At 43.2% G+C, this 21,070-nt stretch overlaps 1 protein-coding gene across 2 annotated transcripts in view; it reads left to right on the top strand.

Moving 5' to 3' along the window:
• Positions 1 to 21,070, top strand: part of COL27A1 (collagen type XXVII alpha 1 chain) — a 540,002-nt gene that overhangs the window by 459,140 nt on the left and 59,792 nt on the right. For both annotated transcript variants that reach the window (XM_040324820.1, XM_040324819.1), the window contains exons 47-49: positions 3,296 to 3,403; positions 3,494 to 3,601; positions 17,416 to 17,523. In XM_040324820.1, the coding sequence (XP_040180754.1) occupies positions 3,296 to 3,403; positions 3,494 to 3,601; positions 17,416 to 17,523 (324 nt within the window). The remainder of the gene's footprint in view (positions 1 to 3,295; positions 3,404 to 3,493; positions 3,602 to 17,415; positions 17,524 to 21,070) is intronic.

Genomic DNA, 21,070 nt, shown 5'->3' with positions numbered 1-21,070 from the left:
TCGTGTCATCCCCTTTATAGGGGAGACACAATCGATGACGTCAGTCCTACAGCCACACCCCCCTACAGTTGTAAACACACACTAGGTGCACCCTAACTCCTACAGCGCCACCTGTGGTTAACTCCCAAACTGCAACTGTCATTTTCACAATAAAGAATGCAATTTAAATGCATTTTTTGCTGTGAAAATGACAATGGTCCCAAAAATGTGTCAAAATTGTCCGAAGTGTCCGCCATAATGTCGCAGTCACGAAAAAAATTGCTGATCGCTGCCATTAGTAGTAAAAAAAATTTTTTTTATAAAAATGCAATAAAACTATCCCCTATTTTGTAAACGCTATAAATTTTGCGCAAACCAATCGATAAACGCTTATTGCGATTTTTTTTTTTACTAAAAATAGGTAGAAGAATACGTATCGGCCTAAACTGAGGAAAAAAAATGTTTTTATATATGTTTTTGGGGGATATTTATTATAACAAAAAGTAAAAAATATTGCATTTTTTTCAAAATTGTCGCTCTATTTTTGTTTATAGCGCAAAAACTAAAAACCGCAGATGTGATCAAATACCACCAAAAGAAAGCTCTATTTGTGGGGGAAAAAGGACGCCAATTTTGTTTGGGAGCCACGTCGCACGACCGCGCAATTGTCTGTTAAAGCGACGCAGTCCCGAACTGTAAAAACACCTTGGGTCTTTAGGCTGCATATTGGTCCGGGGCTTAAGTGGTTAACAACATTGAGTATTTTTTTGATTACATGAAGAGCCGAAGCAACTGATAGATATGTATGTAACTATGTATATAGATGTTTCGGATAACAACCTTCCGAGATCCTTTAAAAAAAAATGTGTGCAAGTGTACTTGGAAGAATTGATGTTGTTTTAAAGGCAAAGTGGGGTGCACAAAAGTGCCCTTTTGTTACCCACCACGGTGATCCCTGCCGTATAGTCCCCTCTTGGACAAACTTCCTAGCTGGTCTCACTCAGGAGATTAGGGAAAATCTCTAACTGGGAAAGTGAAAGTTTTCTTTCATAAAGTTGTCAAAAAGCGGACTCTGTCGGGCTTATTTTGCTGTCTGTCTTCCTGTCCTAGAGACATTTAGTTGGTACACAGTATTAAAACATTGACTAAGTTTGTAAAGCATACCCACTTATCCAGCACAAAATAGTTGGAATTTTAAAGTTCATTATTTTGGCATTCTCTATACATTTTATATACAGCCTTCATCTTGTGCATTCTATGCATAAAGGTATAGAAAAAAACATTCACTGTGCAGCATGGTTTCCCTAATGCTTACCTGAATCCCATCTTGATCCAGCGATGTGCACGAGTGCCACGGCTCTCCGTGGATTCTGCCTCCCCCATTGGCTGAGACTGTCAATCACAGCCAGTGAGCCAATCAAGAGAGAGAGAGGGGACGGGGCCGAGCCACAGCTTTGTGTGTGAATGGAACTTCAGAGCCACAGCTTGGGAGCAAGACAGCTTGGGTGCCCCTATAGCAAGCTGCTTGCTCTGGGGGCAGGAGGGAGGGGCCAAGAGCGCTGGCGAGGGACCCAAGAAGAGGATCAGGGCTGCTCTGTGCTAAAGTGCTGCACAGAGCAGGTAAGTATAACACATATGTTGTTAAAAAAAAAAAGCCTTTAATATCACTTTGACAACCATTATTTCCTTTTCTTTAATTGTTCCTATTTCAGTTTGCTATGTTCTGCTGGTCCTGCTTGTTCTTCAGAATCCTAAAAGAATATAAGATAACATTTTGAGTATATACAGTGGGTATAGAAATGAAACACCACCACTTAAAATGATTACATTGTGTTGCGTTGCAGCCTGGAATGAAGACAGACAGAGTTTTTGTTTTATCCAGCTGTATTTACTTATAGGTGCAAATTATAACATCCATGTCAGGGGTCTCCAAACTTTTGAAACAAAGGGCCAGTTTATTGCCCTTGAAACTTTATGGCGGCTGGACTGTGGACACTGGGAGTAGAAAAAGCCCTGGCATCCGTGGCAGTAAACAATGCCATAGGCTTGATGGTCATTGGGAGTAAAAAAAAAAAATACATTATTATTGGTGTCAGTGGGAGGAATAGTGCCCCATCACTGGTGTCAGTGGGAGGAATAGTGTCCCATCAGTGGTGTCAGTGGGAGTAATAGTGTCCCATCACTGGTGTCAGTGGGAGTAATAGTGTCCCATCACTGGTGTCAGTGGGAGGAATAGTGGCCCATCTCTGCTGTGAGTGGGAGGAATAGTGACCTGTCTTTGTTGTAAGTGGAAGGAATACTGGCTTGTAGCAGTGGAAGGATTAGTGCCCCAAAGGCCAGATAAAGGCAAGGACCACATTCCACAGTTTGGAGACCCCTGATCTATGTGAAAGATAGAAAACCAGCATGTCAGGAAAAATGATCACCCACTTGTTGTGTCGGTATTTTGTTGAACAACCTTTTTCTTTAATTCCAGCCTTTAGTCTGTTGGGATATGTCTCTACTAATTTTGCACATCTAGACTTTCCAATATTTGCCCATCTAGACTTTCCAATATTTGCCCACTCTTCTTTGTAGAACTGCTCAAGTTCAGTTCAATTTCAAGGTCACCATCTGTGGACTGCAGTATGAATCTTTTTCCAACTCTGTGATTCTGTTTTTGATTTTTTTTTTTCCCGACATGTTATATCTTTCACTTGGATGTGATAAGTTGAACTGAGTAAATACAGCCAAGTAAAACAAAAACTGTGCCTGTCTTCAATTCAGGCTGCAAAGCAACAAAATGTGATTATATGAAAGGGGATGAGTCTTTTCTATTCCACTGTAGATAGCAATTTCCTTGAAAACTGAACATGGGATTGTCCCATGTAAGTTCACTTTAATGGTGGGCATACTTACCTTACTTCAATTCCCATACTGTCCCGTGCACCTGCTGGGAGAAAGGGAGAATTGGACCCTTGTAAGCTTTTTTTCCACAATCAAATGTTTATTAAAAGTATTGTGAGCTAGGACTCTCTCCTCACCCCCTTGTAACAGAACTAGGTGCCTGAGTGGCCAGCTGACAAGCACCAGCACTTGGCAGGAGGGGAGTGAGTCCATTTTCTCCCATACATAGAATTATAAGGTCATTTTCTGCACTCCTGGCAGCTGACTGGGGAGGCTGGGAAATGAAGAGAAAGGTGAGTGGGTGCCACTATTGGGACCACCTTTTAAGTGACCCAGTTTTTCCCTAAATAGGAGAAGTGCAGGTTTGTTTTAGGAATCTAGCAATAGGTGGAAAGGTGAAACATTTAACATTGATTGACTTTATTTTTAGGGAGCTGTAGGATTGACTGGTCCTAGGGGAGTGGTAGGAAGACAAGGCCAAGAGGGTCCTCCTGGACCAGAGGGAATACCAGGGAAAGATGGCACTGTGGGGATACAGGTGAGTGTGTTAAAGTCACAGCAATGAACACTAAGAACACTAGACATAAGATATTTTGTATTTAACCAGAATTTATTTGTTCCTTTCCAGGGAGAACAAGGAGATGATGGGGAAATTGGCTCTGATGGCTTGCCTGGAAAGCGAGGAAACACTGGCGTGCCTGGTTTACCCGGGGCTCAGGGACCCATAGGACTCAGGGTAAGGATTCCAGGACAATTAACCATATATTCTTCATGTTAATGTGTATACATTCTGAACATTGTTAGGCTCCATTCACACCTAGGCGTTTTTACGCCCGCCGCTATTGCAGCCTGCAATACGCTGGAGGGGTGATTTAACATTGTCGGCTATGGAGATGGTTCACATCTCCACACCGAACGCCTGAAGCTCAAAACAAGTCCCGGGCCCTTTTTTCCAGGCGGCTTCGGCGTTCGGCATAGCCGACAATGTGAAATCACACATTTCAGGCTTAAAAACGCAGCGTTTTGTCGCGGAAAATCGCGGGACAAAATGCCACAATTTGTCGTGGCAAATCGCGGTACAATATGCCGCGTTCAGGTGTGAATGCAGCCTTAAAGAGTGTAAGATTCCAGGTCTGATATTCAATACAAAAAACAACTGGTATTCAATACTACTTATTGGATTTGGAGATTTGGAAGATATCACAAATACTGTATGTCTAGTGGATTTCTTTTGGCACTAGGATCTCCGTTTTGCTTATAGACACTTGAGGCATTAACTAGTGTTAGGCTTAGGGGGTCTGTTTTTTTAAGGGTTAACAGGGGATTTAAAGGAACTCTCTTCCCAAAGGGGGGGGGGGGGGCAAAATGTTCTAGGTGTGAAGTGCAAACACCTCTTCCTTCAAAATCTTCCTGTCGGGGCCAAATGCTGGACTATTCTGACAGACATAGAGAGAGCACTTACGGGAAGTGTTATTGCGTGCCTCTAAGCGCTCATACTTTCATTTTGGCCTATCGTTGTTATGATGACCACCATGAATATGCAAGGGATAGGCAAGTGTCCTCACTATCAGAAAGCGATTGGACATTTGATGAGTTTAGGAGAGGTGCTGAGGAACACTGTTTCTCTTTTCTTCATTGATGGGAACAGCAGAGATCTTGCTCTCTGACCATTGGGTTTATAGCGCCACCTCCAGAAGTAGGACACTAGGCAAAAGAAAAAAAAAAAACTAGGGATGGCCACACCCTCTATTTGGTAGAGGCAGCTTAGTTTTTAGCCAAGTTTATATGTAGATTCACAAAGAGTTAGGCCGGCTTATCAGTAGATAAGCCGACCTAACTCAGAATCTACGCCGACTTATGTTTAAGTGTATTCTCAATCAGAGATACGCTTAAACATATCTAAGATAGGACGGCTTGCACCATTCTATCTTAGGTTGCAATATTTCGGATGGCCGCTAGGTGGCGCTTCCATTGCGGTCGGCGTAAAATATGCTAATTAGTAGATACGCCGATTCACAAACGTACACCCGACAGTACTTTTACGCCGTATACGTAAGAGATAGGCCGCGTAAAGTTAGAGCTAGGCCATAGTTGGAATAGTAATGTTAAGTATGGCCGCCGTTCCCACGTCGAAATTCGAATTTTTTACGTCGTTTGCGTAAGTCGTCCGTGATTCGGGATTTACGTCGTTTACGTCCACGTCTAAATCAATAGGCCCGTGCGGCGTACTTAGCCGCAATGCACACTGGGAAATGTAGGCGCCCGGCGCATGTGCAGTTAAAGAGAAACGTAAGGTCAAGCCCCATTAACTTAAAACAGGCCCCCCTCAAACACATTTGAATTAGGCGCCCTTACGCCCGCCGCTTTAGGCTACGCCGCCGTAACTTAGCAGGCAAGTACATTGTGAATCATGTACTTGACTCGCTAACTTACGGCGGCATACGCCGCCACAAAGTTGCGGCAATGTACATGGATCTACCTATTAGTGTCTAGGAGTAAGGACCTAAGCTCCCTGCTGGGAAGCTCTCTTAAAGAACTGACGTTGGGAAGCCAGAATGACTGCCAGAGAACTGGTATATTCAGAGGGGAGTCAATGACAGCCCAGATACTTTCACACTAAAGTTTTCCTTTGGAAACAACACCACCTGGGGGAAGCCCATACAAACATGAAGAGAAGACACTGGATGGAATTGAACCACATACAGTCACTCCACTTTACCATATGTATTCATTGCCAAATCTTGCAGGATATGTGTATGTGTGGATATACAGTGCAACCTCGGTTTACGAGTAACTCCGTTAACAGGGTTTTTGAAAGACGAGCAACTTTTTTTTTTTAAAGAATTCTGACTCGGTTTGCAAGTGTTGTCTCGCAAAACAAGCAGAATTCAAGCTATCGGGGCCTGCAGTACCGCATTTGGCGTGGGGGGGGGGGGCAGAGCAGAGCCGAATGTCGCTGTTCCAAAATGCATGAAAAGGCCTGAGGACAGCTCAGCTGACCTCAGCAAATCTCAGGAACAAAGGGCCAGATTCACGAAGAATCCTAGATAAGTTACACTGCTGCAATTTTTCATCGCAAGTGCCTGATTCACCAAGCACTTGCGATGAAAACCTACGGCCGCGGCCTCCGACGCAAGGCGGGCCAATTCAAATGGGCGTGTGCCATTTAAATTAGGCGCGCTCCCGCGCCGGACCTACTGCGCATGCTCCGTTTCCTAACTCCCGCCGTGCTTTGCGCGCCGTGACGTCATTTTTTTTGAACGGCGACGCGCGTAGCGTACTTCCGTATTCCCGGACGGCTTACGCAAACGACGTTGATTTTTAAATTTCGACGCGGGAATGACGGCCATACTTTAGACAGCAATGACTAAAGTTAAGGCACCAAAAAAAAGTGTAACTTAGCGACGGGAAACTATACTAGCGGCGACGTAGCGAACGCGAAAAACCGTCGTGGATCGGCCGTAACTCCTAATTTACATACCCGACGCTGGTTTACGACGCAAACTCCCCCCAGCGGCAGCCGCGGAACTGCATCCTAAGATCCGACAGTGTAAAACAATTAAACCTGTCGGATCTTAGGGATATCTATGCGTAACTGATTCTATGAATCAGTCGCATAGATAGAAACAGAGATACGACGGCGTATCAGGAGAAACGCCGTCGTATCCCTTTTGTGAATCTGGCCCAAAGTCTTTAGGCTGTTTCCGAGGCTCTCCGACCCCCCCCCCCCACCTCTGGCCGCATGCGGTATTGCATGCTATTGAAGTCAATACAGAACAAATTATTTTCGTTTCCATTGACGGGGTTTCCTTCAATGGGGAAACTTGCTTTGATATGCAAATACTTTGGATTACGAGCATTCTCCTGGAACGGATTAAGGTTCCACTGTATACAGTATCTCACAAAAGTGAGTACACCCCTGACACTTTGCCACAATGTTGTGTAGTGAGTGTACAGCTTGTATAACAGTGTAAATTTGCTGTCCTCTTAAAATAACTCGACACACAGCCACTAATGTCTAAACCGCTATTATAATAATTGTCTGATTATGTGGCTGCCTGTTGTTTATGTTCATATAATGGTTTTCAGTTTGTTTGGCCTAAATCTTATCTGTTATAGGGTTAAAAAGGCATGGTGTATTTTACTGTAGCCTTGTTTGTTCAATAATCTTTGTTGTATAACATGTTTGTTATTTTGGTTTAAAATCACTTTAATAATCTATCATAGAAGTAGATAGCCCAACAATGAAAGCTGTGCAGTTGTCTTATACAGTGAACTATCACTTAGAGCCCTTTCACGCTGTGTAGCCCGAGCGTCGGCGGTAAAATCCCGCTATGTTTAGCGGCGCTTTACCATCAGATTTGCGGCACGTTACGTCCGCTAGTGGGGCGGTTTAAAAAAAAAAGGTTAAAACTGCCCGCAAAGCGCCGCTACAGTGCTGTTTTGCCGGCGGTACGGAGGCACTGCCCATGGATCTCAATGGGCAGGAGCGCATTAGGAACAGTGAGTTCATCGTTCCTTATGCGCTCCAAAGAAGCTGCTGGCAGGACTTTTTCTGATGCCCTCAGGCTTTTACACTGGAGTGAATGGTGCAGCTGTTTTGGGACACTTTGCAGGCGCTATTTTTAACGCTGTAGCGCCTGAACTCCTCAGTGTGAAAGGGATCTTAAAGTGGTTGTAAACTTTCTGGTGGAAGTTACACCTACAGGTAAGCCTAGATTAAGGCTTACCTGTAGATATTTGAAATTTCCCCCAGCGAAGACTTCAACGGCGCATGTGTCGTCTTGAAAGGGCACTGCGCTCATTGTGAAACCCACAACAGTAAAATCAGTTTGTATATGCAGTAAAGCATGCTTGTTATACTCACTGTGGAACCTATCAGGCTTGGGCCCCTTTTACACGGTCAGGCCGTTCAGGTCCGCCCGTCTGTTTTTTCGCCGGCCCTGAACGGCCGCTCCATACATCTCTATGGTGACATGTCTGCTGACTTCCGACCCGATCCAATCCGCTAAAATCAGACGGATGGTGATACGTCCATGCCGGATCGGATCAGGTGAGATCTGATGAAAACGGACATGCTATCCGTTTTCATCCGATCTCTCCATAGAAGACAGCGGCGTTGGACAAGCTGAGTGAGCAGAGAGGGATCTGTCATCTGCCGGCTCAACGGAGATCAGCGGAGAGATCTCCCGCTGAGCTAGCGGACCGCTGCAAGCGGATCCGTCCCAGTGTGGAAGAGGTCTTAGTCCTCTGCATTGTATAAAAAGCCTGTTTGATCCTGTCTTCTCTGATCCTCCCTTCACTGTCTCCAATCTATCTGCTGATACTACAGAGCCTTGGAGGCACTCTGCACTTGCTCAGGTTGGTGTATTGCTAGAGAGCTTTTTTTTGTTTGTTTTTTGGGAGGGTGCATGTGACCAGCACAGGGCCAATCAGCACTGTCCAGACTGAGGGTCAGGGGTCATACAGACTCATTGGACAGTCAGAGGAGAATGTAAACTCCTTCTACAAGCTTTAACCAGTGCTCAGCCGGACACTGATAAAAGTCACAGGACTGCTATATACTACTGATGGGAAAAGGTATTTAGCAGTTTAAATTTACTAAAATAATTACATTTCCATGTTCTGTGTACTGTAGGAGACCAGATATAGTGAGTGTAGGGTCCTGGATTTAGTAACACTTTAAAACAGAGTTCCAGGAAGAAGGTGACAAGGGAAGCAGTACTGTGGCCTATTTCATTAAGTATATTAACCCTCATGGACACCTGCTTTTCCCTGGTAATGTTGGATATTGTAGAGTATTACTCAGATTGCAATCTTCTTTTGACCAATCTGTAATTTTTCCAGGATTCTCCCACTATTCCCTAGACAGTATGAGTTCAGTTCAGTATATGCTTAATTATGTCTACCCTGTTGATCCAGGTGGAGCCAATGTCTGACTCATATTAAGCGTTAAACATCCATTATGGACTCCTCTGAGGTTTCCTCTGCATTTTGCCCAGTCTCAACTGGTCATGTGACCTAAAGAGAGCCAGCGAGTCATTGGAATCATCCGAATCTCTGAGTATTACAGAATGCCAAAAGAATCCTAAATGAGCTGCTAGCTGTGACTGTCTTTGTATCTGCTACCCTCTAGTGGATGTTGTCTGCTACACACAGGGAACCCTGTTTTAATAGGATTGTGTTTAATTCAATTGCTGTTGGAAAGTTCATTCAATTCCTCATAGATACATCATTACAGCTCTGTTCTGGACTAACCCCGTAAACTGTTCCATATTGTGAAGCTCTTGCAGCTGTTTCATCTTGACTGCAGTGTTCTCTGCGGGACCCTCTTCTGGCTGGAGGTGTGTGTACAGCTGTTTAGGGCTCGGGAATGACTTCTTTGGCCCTAGATAAATGACTGGTTTTATTTCACCTTCTTTGCACTGGAGTATTGCTTTCTTGCATTCTCTGTAAAATATATGTTTAAAAGGGATATTGTACTAAGTTACTTATTTTGTTTCTATACATGATTCAGCTGTGTCTACAGAGATACAATCAGCACAGCTCTGCTTCCTCCATAAAGAACCAGTACACTCTTTGCCATACTTAGCCGTATGGTAAAATGCTGTCTTTATTCTGTTTGCATTCAGATTAGTTCATTGTCAAATTTCTTTAATACCCAAAGTAAAATTGTTAAAATGTCTGCTGTTTGCTCTCTCCAAATAAAACTTCCTAGGGAAAAACTGAAAAGGCAGGTAGGAGAGACTCACTACTGCTTCAGTACTGTGTGTAAATTTGAGCTTGAGCTACTGTGCTTTGTAAACCATGCTACCCTGTAAAATTATTTTATTTATTTGTTTCCAGCAACAAATCAGGTTTTGGACCTTTTTTTTACATTTTATTAAAAATGTGGAGCTGGACTTTGCAACTAAAGTGTTACTAAACCCACCACAGCAAAATCAGTCTGTATACCAGTGGCCTGTGGAGCCCTCTGATGTGGCCTGCGACCTCCTGCTGTTGGATGACAGGCTGGCAAGCTCAGATCGCGGGTTGCCGACCCAGTATCCCAGAGCATCTGTGTTGTGAATAGAGGAAGCCACATAAGTGGATGGTTCCTTACAACACCCGCTCCTGTCACAGTCCTTGTGTCCATTTACACCCTCCCACTGCGCTCATTGTGGCCCACAGCCAGCTGCCAAGTCGCTTAAATGACCCTTGCACTTCAAAAAGGTTGGGCACCCTTGGTATATGCAGTAAAGCATGCTTGTTATACTCACAGTGGAACCTAAGGGGTTAATCCTCCACATTGTTTAAAAAGGCTGTTTGATCCTGTCCTCTAAACCTCTTCTTTTACTGTCACCAAGCCATTTGCCCTAGGAGGCACTCTGCACATGCTCAGTTTGGTGTGTATTGCTAGAGAGTGATCTTTTTATTTTATTTTTTTGGGAGAGTGCATGTGATCAGCACAGGGCCAAGCAGCACTGTCCAGACAGAAAGTCAGGGGTCTTGCAGCCTCATAGGACAGTCAGAGCAGAATGAAAACTCCTACAAGCTTTAACTAGACACTGATAGAAGTCACATAACTGCTATATACTGCTGATTAGAAAAGTTATTTAGCAGTTTATATTTTCTAAAACTATTGCATGTCCATGTTCTGTGTACTGTGGGAGCCCAGATATAGTGACGGCAGGTTCCTGGGTTTAGTAACACTTTAAGCAGTATACCTATTAGTCATCAGACCGTGTAAAATGCCTATGAACAAATTTGTATATGAAGGAGGAACGCATACACTCTCCCCTCACATGTCACAAGGCTTGCCCCTACTGGGTTGGTAGAGAAATGCCAAGCTAAAGGTTATTTTTAGCACCTTAAGTATTTATCCTGAGTAAAGTTCAAGTTGTAGCAAAGGTAATAATGTGCTAAGTGCACATCACCTTGACAAGTGGAAATTTAGACAAATGAAATATCAATCCAGCAGTGTATGTAATCGTAAACTGACCTTACATACAGTATTACAACCATTGCACAATCTTTTAGATCTGCCAACAACTATGTAGTGCCTCCTTGATTGGATATAAACAGAATAAATCACTCAAGCTGGCCATACGTGGATGGGCAGGCTGATTGTACAGAAGTTTTCTCATTGATCAGTGCCATCTGGCTATAGCTGGCAGCACTGATCAGTGTATTCTGACAAATGGGAAGTCTCATCACTGTCAGATAACAATAGCTCAGTGGGAAGGGCTCCCTCATCCTCAAGTGTGTGGGTGGGGAAATCACGTTTATAAAAAAAAAAAAAAATTCAACCTTCTGGTTAGGAGTGGCGGCTGGTGCTAAAAATATTTGGGGGGGGGGCGCAAACAAACCCCTCCCAGGTCTTACCTGCAAACGGAGCCTAACTGGACTGCATAAGGTGGTGGTGGAAATTTCAGGTATAGCTCCCCAGATAAACCGAGCACACTAGATAGATATGCATTGGGTAAGTTGCCATTGGAAAAGGCTTAAAGCATCACATGAATATGGATAGCCTGAAGACACAGGCAGAGGAAACTACATCTCCCAGCATGCTCTATCATCCTGCCAGGCAATGCTGAGACTTTGGATCCCCCAGCAGCTGGAGGTACCCAGGTGCAGCCCATTGCTCTGATCCCCAGGCTGTCCCTATGATGGGACCATTGAGGAATAGGGCCCTGGAGTCAGTGTTCAGGGTCCCCAGTGATGGCGCAGAGCCCACCCCACCCCCCCAGTCTTTCCCAGCTGTCACTTTTCCTTGCTTTGCCCTGCAGCAGCTGCTTACCAGAGTACTTGAGCCCTATTCCAGGAGTCCTGTCGTCCCACTCCCTGAGGGGGATCTGATGAAAGATCCAGAGATCACACTAAAGTTGCTGGCCTGCTGGCGTTCTTTGGGGTCCCTTTCTTCCCCACGCTGTACGCATCGATGTCAATGGTCTTGTTCTCATAGGCGCCCTCCACATTGGCGGACGGCTGTGGAGGGGAGCTGAAAACATGGGACGGGAAGGCTGCGATCCACTCGCACCACCCCCGATGTGGGAAGGAGACTGATGGTGAGCTGAATCTGGGGTAGGGCAGGGCTCCTGGAAGAGGCTTCTCCTCCTAGCTGAACTGGCTGAAGTGGAGAAGCAGAAAGACCATAGCAAATATTAGTTTGCTATTGTCACACAGCTGGGTGGATTCGGGGCGCAGTGCTCTGCAACGCGAGCACACCCTTTTTTAAAGCCAATTAGGGCCTCAGGCATGTAGCTTAGGGGCCAGGCACATGGATGGGGGGAGGCACCCCTGTGCCCCTAATGAGCGGGCCACCACTGCTGGTTAGGCTGGCTTAGTTAAGCTGGTCCTACATGGATCCGAATTTAGTTGGCTTAGTAGGGAACAGGCAAATTTTGATCCATGTGTGGCCACTGCGGTTGAATAGAAGTCGATCTACCAACCCCCTTGTCCAATAAAAGCCACTCGATCAGCCTATTCTGACATGAGTGCCATTTATGGCCAACTTAAAGGATCACTAAAGGAATTTTTTTTTTTTAGCTAAATAGCTTCCTTTACCTTACTGCAGTACTGGGGTCATGTCCTTATTGTTCGTTTTTGCTTTGAAGTTGCTGTAATTCTGCTCTGATCTCCACACTTCCTGGTTGTCCGTTTCCTTATAACCATCGTACTGGGAGCGTTTTTTACTGTGGTCTAAGCTGTCATTACTGTGTGTCTAAAACTCAACAGAACCAATCAGATTCATTTTAAAAACAAAACACTCCCTGGATTTGTTTGTTTTTGTTCTGTGTGTCTCTCTAGTTCACAGGAACATGAAACCAGTTTAAAAATGAAACTAACCTGCAGGTACATTATATGATTGATTTTTTATCTATTTGTAATCATTTTTAAAAGGAATCAGTTAACTTTTATGTCTCTATACCCTGTAAACAGTCATTTCAGCAAAAAAAATATTTCCTTTAGTGACCCTTTAAGTTAGGCCCCTCCTAGCTTTTCTAAATTGAAATAAGATTGTATGACTTTCAGTTTAAATTGGCTAATTACATTCCAGGTGCATCAATATAAAATGTGTGCAAAGTCCTACAGTTTGTTTTTTTAGGAAGGAGCCACAACCTGATTAGAAATATGGACCTCCTACTGGCTTTCTGCAGAGAAGACCCTCGTCGCTCTCTTTGTGGAATCAGCGGTTTCTCTGTAGAGGTTCATCATTTCCCCTGCTAAGCCGCAGGTAGTGCTCACCAATCAGCAGGGAGCATTATCTCAGCTCAGTTCAGTTGGGCACGTGTGATCATAAAAATTGTCAACATTCAAGACCTCTATATGTCAGTGCAAGATCTCTGGTTATTGGTTGTACTGACAGCAGCTGGCCACCTGTGGGAGCTACAGTCAACACAAATTACCAAACGGTCTTATGTCTGTTAGAAACAGAAAAAAAAGGAAAAAAAAAAAAAGAAACAGAAAGACATTTGTAAAGGAAAGCTTTAATACATCTTTTTTTTTTATATATCCATTTCCGTGCAATGGGCCTTGGGCTGTCTTTTGCCCTCCTTTTTTTTTTTTTAGGTACAGCTTTAGCCAAGTTGCTGTGACATGAAGCAAGGTGAGAAGTTCTGATGTGCCCACGCTTACCCAGAACTAATTGTCTAATAAAATTACTGATTGCAAAGCCTTAAAGTGCCATTCCAGGCAAAAGTTTCTCCTAATAAGAGTGGGGAAGGATTAGAACCCCAGTCAGGTTTATTTTTTGCTGTAATAACTGTAGGTGGGATCACTTGATCCATAATGTAGAATACAGTGACTCTGGTTAGACAGCTTTTGAACATGAGGGGTGTTTTAAGGGGCCTTGGATGAACAGTAGACTGTGAAGGAAAAACAAAACAAAAGTCCAAAAGTATTGATTAAAGCGGAGGTCCTCCTAAGAAAAAAAAAATGAAAAGCCAGAAGCTACAAATACAGCAGCTGCTGACTTTTAATATATGAACACTTACCTTCCCAGGGCGCCCGCAATGTCGGAAGCCGATCAGTCACTCGGCCTTGCGGCTTCACTTTCTGGTTCGCTACTGCGCATGCGTGAGTCGTGCTGCGTGTTCTCACTTGTTCCTGCTGTCTTCTGGGACCTGTGTTTCTCCCAGAAGACAGCGGGGGAGGATAGTGTAGGTGCAGGAAGTGGCGTAGGTCACCTTGATCACTGAGGTGATCTATGCCCGGAAGTGGGAGCAAATAGCTGTATTACACAGGTATCTGCTCCCTCCTGTCCCCTGAAAGGTGACAAAGACAATAAGCCAAGGTGGATTGGAACTAAAAGCTATCACAAGAGATTGAACACATTTCTGCATATTTTTCACTTAATTGACCAAATTCATAGATACCCATGTTTCTGTCCCCAATGGCTAGTGGAATGGGAGGTTACACTAGACTTATGCCGCGTACACACGATCATTTTTCGGCATGAAAAAAAACGAAATTTTTAAAAACGTCATTTAAAATCATCGTGTGTGGGCTTCACATCATTTTTCGGCTTCTCAAAATGTCGTTTTTCGGGTAGTAAAAAATGATCGTGTGTGGGCAAAAACGACGTTTTAAACCCGCGCATGCCCAGAAGCAAGTTATGAGACGGGAGCGCTCGTTCAGGTAAAACTACCATTCATAATGAAGTAAGCACATTCATCACGCTGTAACAGACAGCAGGGCTTCAGGGAGGAGGAGGGTGTGTTGACAACACATAGGCCATTAAAATCTATCAGTGAGGACACCCCTCCGGGCTTTACTAGCCATTGTCGGAGCACTCTCTCCTCTCCCCTGCAGCTGCTGCTGGCTGACACAGGGGAGATCACGTGATCGGACCAGAGCAGCCTGAAACTAGGTAAATATATATACATCTTTCATAAACAGATTAGTCAGCATAGGGGGAGGGGCAGTTTGAAGGCTAGTTAGGTCTAAGTTGGAATTCCACTTTAAGCATATAAGTAATATGTCTAATAATTCATCACTGTGATTAGTTATAGTTGCTAAACATCTAATAAAGAGCAGTACATATGTTGTGTCCCAGCCTATCTGTTTATCATTTACTTATAGCTTAGAGGCAGGCATGACACCAAGCTGGGTCACACCAGGATAGCAGAGGGACCTAGTGTTTCCATCTGGTAAGCAGGTGCCCTTTTCTGCCGTCATGTGACAATCCTGTACATTGGTTTATTTATAACCGTCACGTCCTGCACACTAGTCAGGTAATGGGTTCATCTTGCAGTTCACATTAGGCGTGTGACATGCAACCACAATGCATGTTCTTACTAGGGTGCCTGCAATGTGATGTTTTCAAGCTTAACCACTTAAGACTTGGACCATTATGCAGGTTAAGGACCTTGCCCCTTTTTGCGATTTGGCACTGCGTCGCTTTAACTGACAATTGCACGTTCCTGCGACGTGGCTGCCAAACAAAATTGGCGTCCTTTTTTTCCCACAAATAGAGCTTTCTTTTGGTGGTATTTTATCACCTCTGCGGTTTTTATTTTTTGCGCTATAAACAAAAATATGGCGACAATTTAAAAAAAAAGGCAATATTTTTTACTTTTTGCTATAATAAATATCCCCCAAAAAAATTATTTTTTCCTCAGCTTAGGCCGATACGTATTCTACCTATTTTTAGTAAAAAAAATCGCAATAAGCGTTTATCAATTGGTTTGCGCAAAATTTATAGCGTTTAAAAAATAGGGGATAGTTTTATGGCATTTTTATTAATATTTTTTTTTTTTTACTAGTAATGGCGGCGATCAGCGATTTTTTTTTTTTTTCGTGACTGCGACATGGCGGACACATCGGACACTTTTGACACATTTTTGGGACCATTGTCATTTTCACAGCGAAACGTGCTATAAAAATGCACTAATTACTGTGAAAATGACAATGGCAGTGAAGGGGTTAACGACTAGGGGGCGCTAAGGGATTAAGTGTGCCCTTAGGGAGTGATTCTTACTGTAGGGGGGCGTGGCTGTAGGTGTGACATCACTGATCGTCATTCATTATATCAGGGAACAGACGATCAGTGTCACTGCCACACAGAAGAACGGGGAAGGTATGTTTACACACACCTCTCCTTGTTCTTCAGCTCCTGTGACCAATCACGGGACACCGGCGGCGATCGGGTCCGTGGTCACGGAGCTTCTGAAGAGGTCACAAGCGCACTCGCGACCCTTGCTGCCCTTCTGCCAACGTATATCGGCGTGAAGGGGTCCTTAAGTGGTTAAAGTGGACCTTCAGTAATTTTTTTTCAACTTTCCATCTATTAAATCTTCTGCCCTTGTTGTTTTAACTTTGGGTAGTAAAATATATTTTTTCTGCCAGTAAATACCTCATACAGCCCACTTCCTGTTTCTTGTCTGGTAAAAAAAAAAGCCTAGACTTGTGACATCATGCACAGAGAGAGTTTGCCAGTGAGGGAGGGAGCATAAGTCATAAGAGGGCCAATGAGAGCTGCAGGGCTGGAGGTTTACCCCTGTGTGTGTGTGTGTGTGTGTGTGTGTGTTTTTAAATCCAGGCGGCAGCTTCAGCTGCCCACTGTTAAAATGGATGCAGCCAGACTTAGTGGAGAAAGATTTCTGCAACATATTTGGCAAGTACAGAATCACAGTATATATAAAATAATATGCAAAGTGGTTTTAGGGAAGCTTCAGAATGGCAAAGATATTTTTATTACAAATTATGTGAGAAGACTGCAGCTCCTCTTTAAGGTTCCATTGGATGTTACAGCTTATGCATACCAATGTGTGGCTTGGACCTGTGCGTTATTATTTTAGTGTGACTTGCAAATAAGCATCTATTTGTTGGGTCTTTATATCAGAGTGGTCTGGTTTTGCTGAACCCAGCACACATATTGGTGGTTCTTTGCAAGCACAACACACATAAGCTGGAACATTGGCTTATTTACTGAGGCAAAGACTAAAGAACAAGCTGTAGTAACCCATGACAACCTATCTGAATTTGCCTTTGTCATTTAGCTGGATTCAATGTATTGAAAGTTTATTGTTGTTCAGGGATGTCCCTGTATGATATCGGTGCATTTTGTATTGCCTTAAATGCAACTTGTGCTCTAGGTTTGATCCTGTGTGTGTTGGTGTACATAAAGACTTCTGCTTTACTCCAGCTGTATATAAAACATTTAGCACGGCACTCTATAATGACCATGGTAGAGAGCAGCCCTGTTCTTTGAACTGGTCTGATCATTATATACCAGAGAAGACTGACTTATTAATTCTGCATTTAAATGTAATAACATATTAACATATACACGTTACCCTGAAGGTAGTGTATAGATTTATTTTGCTCAGCATAAAGAGCACGGATGGATTCATTTTCCTTGTGGGCTATTGCGGCGTTCATGATACCTTAACAGTGGCTGCATCTGAGTGGCTCCTTCAATGAAGGTCAGTGGGCACCCAAGGCTCAAATTTTGGGAAGTTGAGCATAAGGAATTTTTCTACCTGCTGTCTTCATCCTAATCTCAGTAATATAGTTGACTCTTAACTGAAATAACACATTCGATTTACAACTGTTGATGTTTTCTAGGGAGAAAGGGGACTACCCGGAGAAGTTGGTGTACCTGGAAACCGTGGCAATGAAGGCGGCATGGGATTTCCAGGAGCCAAAGGAGAGCCGGGAACAAAAGGCCAACCGGTGAGAATTGCTTATGCTTATAATATGACTTTTGGTAAAAAGAACCAGTTACAAATGGGCTCATGTCAGATTCATGGTCTAGGTGTTTTTAGGGGTCAATCACCTAAATCATGTTTCACGGTGGGGATGGTGTATTCGTTTTCTGCCACACATAGCGTTTTGCTTTTAGGCCAAAAAAGTTCAATTTTGGTCTTATCTGACCAGAGCGCCTTCTTCCACATGTTTGCTGTGTCCCCCACATGGCTTCTCACAAACTGTAAACTGAACTTCTTATGGCTTTCTTTCAACAATGGCTTTCTTCTTGCCACTCTTCCATAAAGGCCAGATTTGTGGAGCACGACTAATCGTAGTCCTGTGAACAGATTCTCCCACCTGAGCTGTGGATCTCTGCAGCTCCTCCAGAGTTTTCATGGGCCTCTTGGTTGCTTCTCTGATTAATTGCTCTCCTTGCCCAGCCTGTCAGTTTAGGTGGACAGCCATGTCTTGGTAGGTTTGCAGTTGTGCCATACACTTTCCATTTTTTGAATGATGGATTGTGCTCCGTGAGATGTTTAAAGCTTGGGATATTTTTTATATTCTAACCCTGCTTTAACCACTTAAGACCCGGACCAAAATGTTTGCTATAATAAATATCCCCCAAAAATATATAAAAAAAAATGTTTTCCTCAGTTTAGGCCGATACGTATTCTTCTGCAAAGTAAAAGCATTAAGGTGCATCTCATACAAGCCCATTATGTGCCACTTACCTGCAAAGAAGCTCTTGATGTCCCCACTGGTGGCTGTGTCCATCTTCACCCATGGCAGGGGCCCTGTAGAAACGGCACGATCATGCCCCGATGACGTCTGCGCAAGCATATATGACAAATATCTCCTAAACCGTGCAGGTTTAGGAAATATTTCCAGTACCTACAGTTCAGCCTTATTATAGGCTAATCTGTAGGTAAAAGAGGTATGTAAGGGTTTACAACCGCTTTAAACTTCTCTATAACTTTATCCTGACCTGTCACGTGTGTTCCTTGTCCTTCATGATGCTGTTTGGTTACTAAGGTTCTCTAACAAAACCTCTGAGGGCTTTACAGAACAGCTGTATTTATACTGAGATTAAATTGCACACACGTGGACTCTATTTACTAATTAGACTTCTGAACACAATTGGTTCCACTAGATTTTAGTTGGGGTATCAGAGTAAAAGGGACGGAGTACAAATGCATGCCACATTTTTTCAAATATTTGTAAAAAAAATATTAAAAACCCATTTATCATTTTCCTTCTATTTCACAATTATGTGCCACTTTGTGTTGGTCCATCACATAAAATCCCAATAAAATACATTTTACGTTTTTGGTTGCAACATAACAAAATGTGGAAAATTTCTAGGGGTATGAATACTTTTTCAAGGCTCTGTACCTACAGAGTTCAGTTGCATGGTATTTTGTGCAAATAGACTCTAGCCTCAATTCTCAAAGCTAAATGACAGATGACAAAAAATGTCAGGTAGGAAAATGAGAAGAGAAGGAGGGAAGGGAGAAGGAGAGGGAGAGAAGGGGGAAGGGTGAGGGGGAGGGAAGGGAAAGATTGGGTTTGGAAGAAGATAAGAAGAAAAAGGTAGAAAATCAGCCAGTTGGCTTAAAGAGGATTACTTTTAGCAACACTGTTATGATCAATTAGAGGAATCAATGATACGTTTAAATTATTTATTAGTATCAAAGTTTGTTTGAGGCATTAAAAGTTACAAGTTTAATGAAAATATTATATGTATCAATGGTGGCCAGAATAATATTAATGGCTACCTTCAAAAAGGTAAAAGTACAAGAAACATGCGCAATAAATATAGACAGGACATAGACAAACATTTAACAATTAACGTGATCCGGACACGTTCTGTTCAGACCGATCATGTATCGACACTCTGGATTATATGTCATAATTTGGATGCAAAAGTATAATAACAATGAAGTATGACCGGATATATGTGGTCCCTACTACACCAGCTAAGCTGTTTGCATCTAACCAATGGGGTGTCGATATTTGAGTGATGGGGCTGAACATAGGCTAGGAGGGGGTGGGAGGAGGAGGGGATGGGTATTCCTGGATTGTTAGTGATTGGACTGTTAGTTGATAGTAGATAGACTAAAATGTCTGTTGATGGTTAGTCCTAGAGTTAATCAGGAATCACAATAAAGTCCAGGTATTTTGAAAGGTAAACAATTTATGCTGATCGCTGATCATTTAGTTGTTCAGGGTGACACGGATGGCTTACTTTAGCTGTGTAAGTGTTTCGCTGTTGCTTAGATGCGAAGTATGGCTATACATATATTGTTACATGCTATGTCAGAGTGCACCAACAATGAGTGTAGACATGTTTCAGGCAATATATATTCTGAGGCTAAACGCTATATCCAGTGTGAGAAGCCAGTATGAGTTAGTTTGTACAGCAAGTCATCCCAGATAGGGGAAAAATCAATACGTTACCAGACCATGGTCGGCAGTGTGTATGGAGCGAGTCCGTCTTTGTGCCGCTGCCTGCAATGTAGACCACACAGCCGGAACGGTTCTTTTTTCTCAATCTCCCCCGTTGTGGTAGGCACAGTACTGAAATCCTGCTGGCCAGCTGGGAGATGTTTATCTTTTAGCAACTTGCAGTGATGTTTTCCTTGTTACTGCCGACTCGTACACACAAGTACTGTGTTGCAGCCCGTGGCCCGTGTTGCATTCAACGCGATCAGCGCAATCCGACTCGTACACACAAGTACTGTGTTGCAGCCCGTGGCCCGTGTTGCATTCAACGCGATCAGCGCAATCCACCCGCGTCGGGGCGGCAGACGCCTCCGATCCTTCGTTCACCGACTCCTAGCTTCCGGGGTCAGGTGATCACGTTACTAGGTGACGTCAACGCGTTTCGCCAGGCGCATTGGCGTAGCTTCGTCTTGGACGTGTTGGGCTTAGACAGCGGTATAATATTTGTACTAAAGGCTGTCCCTGCCCGTCACCAATTAGGGAGAAAAACGGAAGTAATGTTGTCCTGTTGCGGACATAGTAGATATGGTTCAAGTATTGGTTCAAATAGCTTGTTTTAATTAGAACATTATTGTATGGTATGGACGTATGGTTATATTTCTTGTTAGTTCATAGATGAAACAAATCATTATTAGTTTTCTTAAATATAAAGACTATCGTCCATATGTATACGTATGGTTCTAAAGAAGACCACATTTCAATATTTTTCACATCTTCTGGATGATGGGGAAATTGAAAATGGGGAGGGAAGGAATAGGGGGGGATACATATAAAGACAAACAGGGTGGCAAAAGAAAATAAAAAAAAAAAAAAAAAAAAATGAAAAATAAATACATAATAAATAAGAAATTATAAAAAATAATAATAAAAAATTATAATATAAATAAAATAAAGGGATGGTAATGACAAGAATTAGAATAGGGGGTAAATCATCCATTGGATGTGAGAATATATATGGCTTAGTAGAGATGTTTATTCTACAATACAGTCCAAAGTAAGTGTAAATTCGGCAAGATGCCTATAATTGGGC

The sequence above is a fragment of the Rana temporaria genome, chromosome 9 (genome assembly GCF_905171775.1).
Source record: "Rana temporaria chromosome 9, aRanTem1.1, whole genome shotgun sequence".
Classification (NCBI taxonomy): domain Eukaryota; kingdom Metazoa; phylum Chordata; class Amphibia; order Anura; family Ranidae; genus Rana; species Rana temporaria.
Note: the sequence above shows the minus strand (reverse complement) of the source record. Positions and strands in the feature narration are given on the sequence as shown.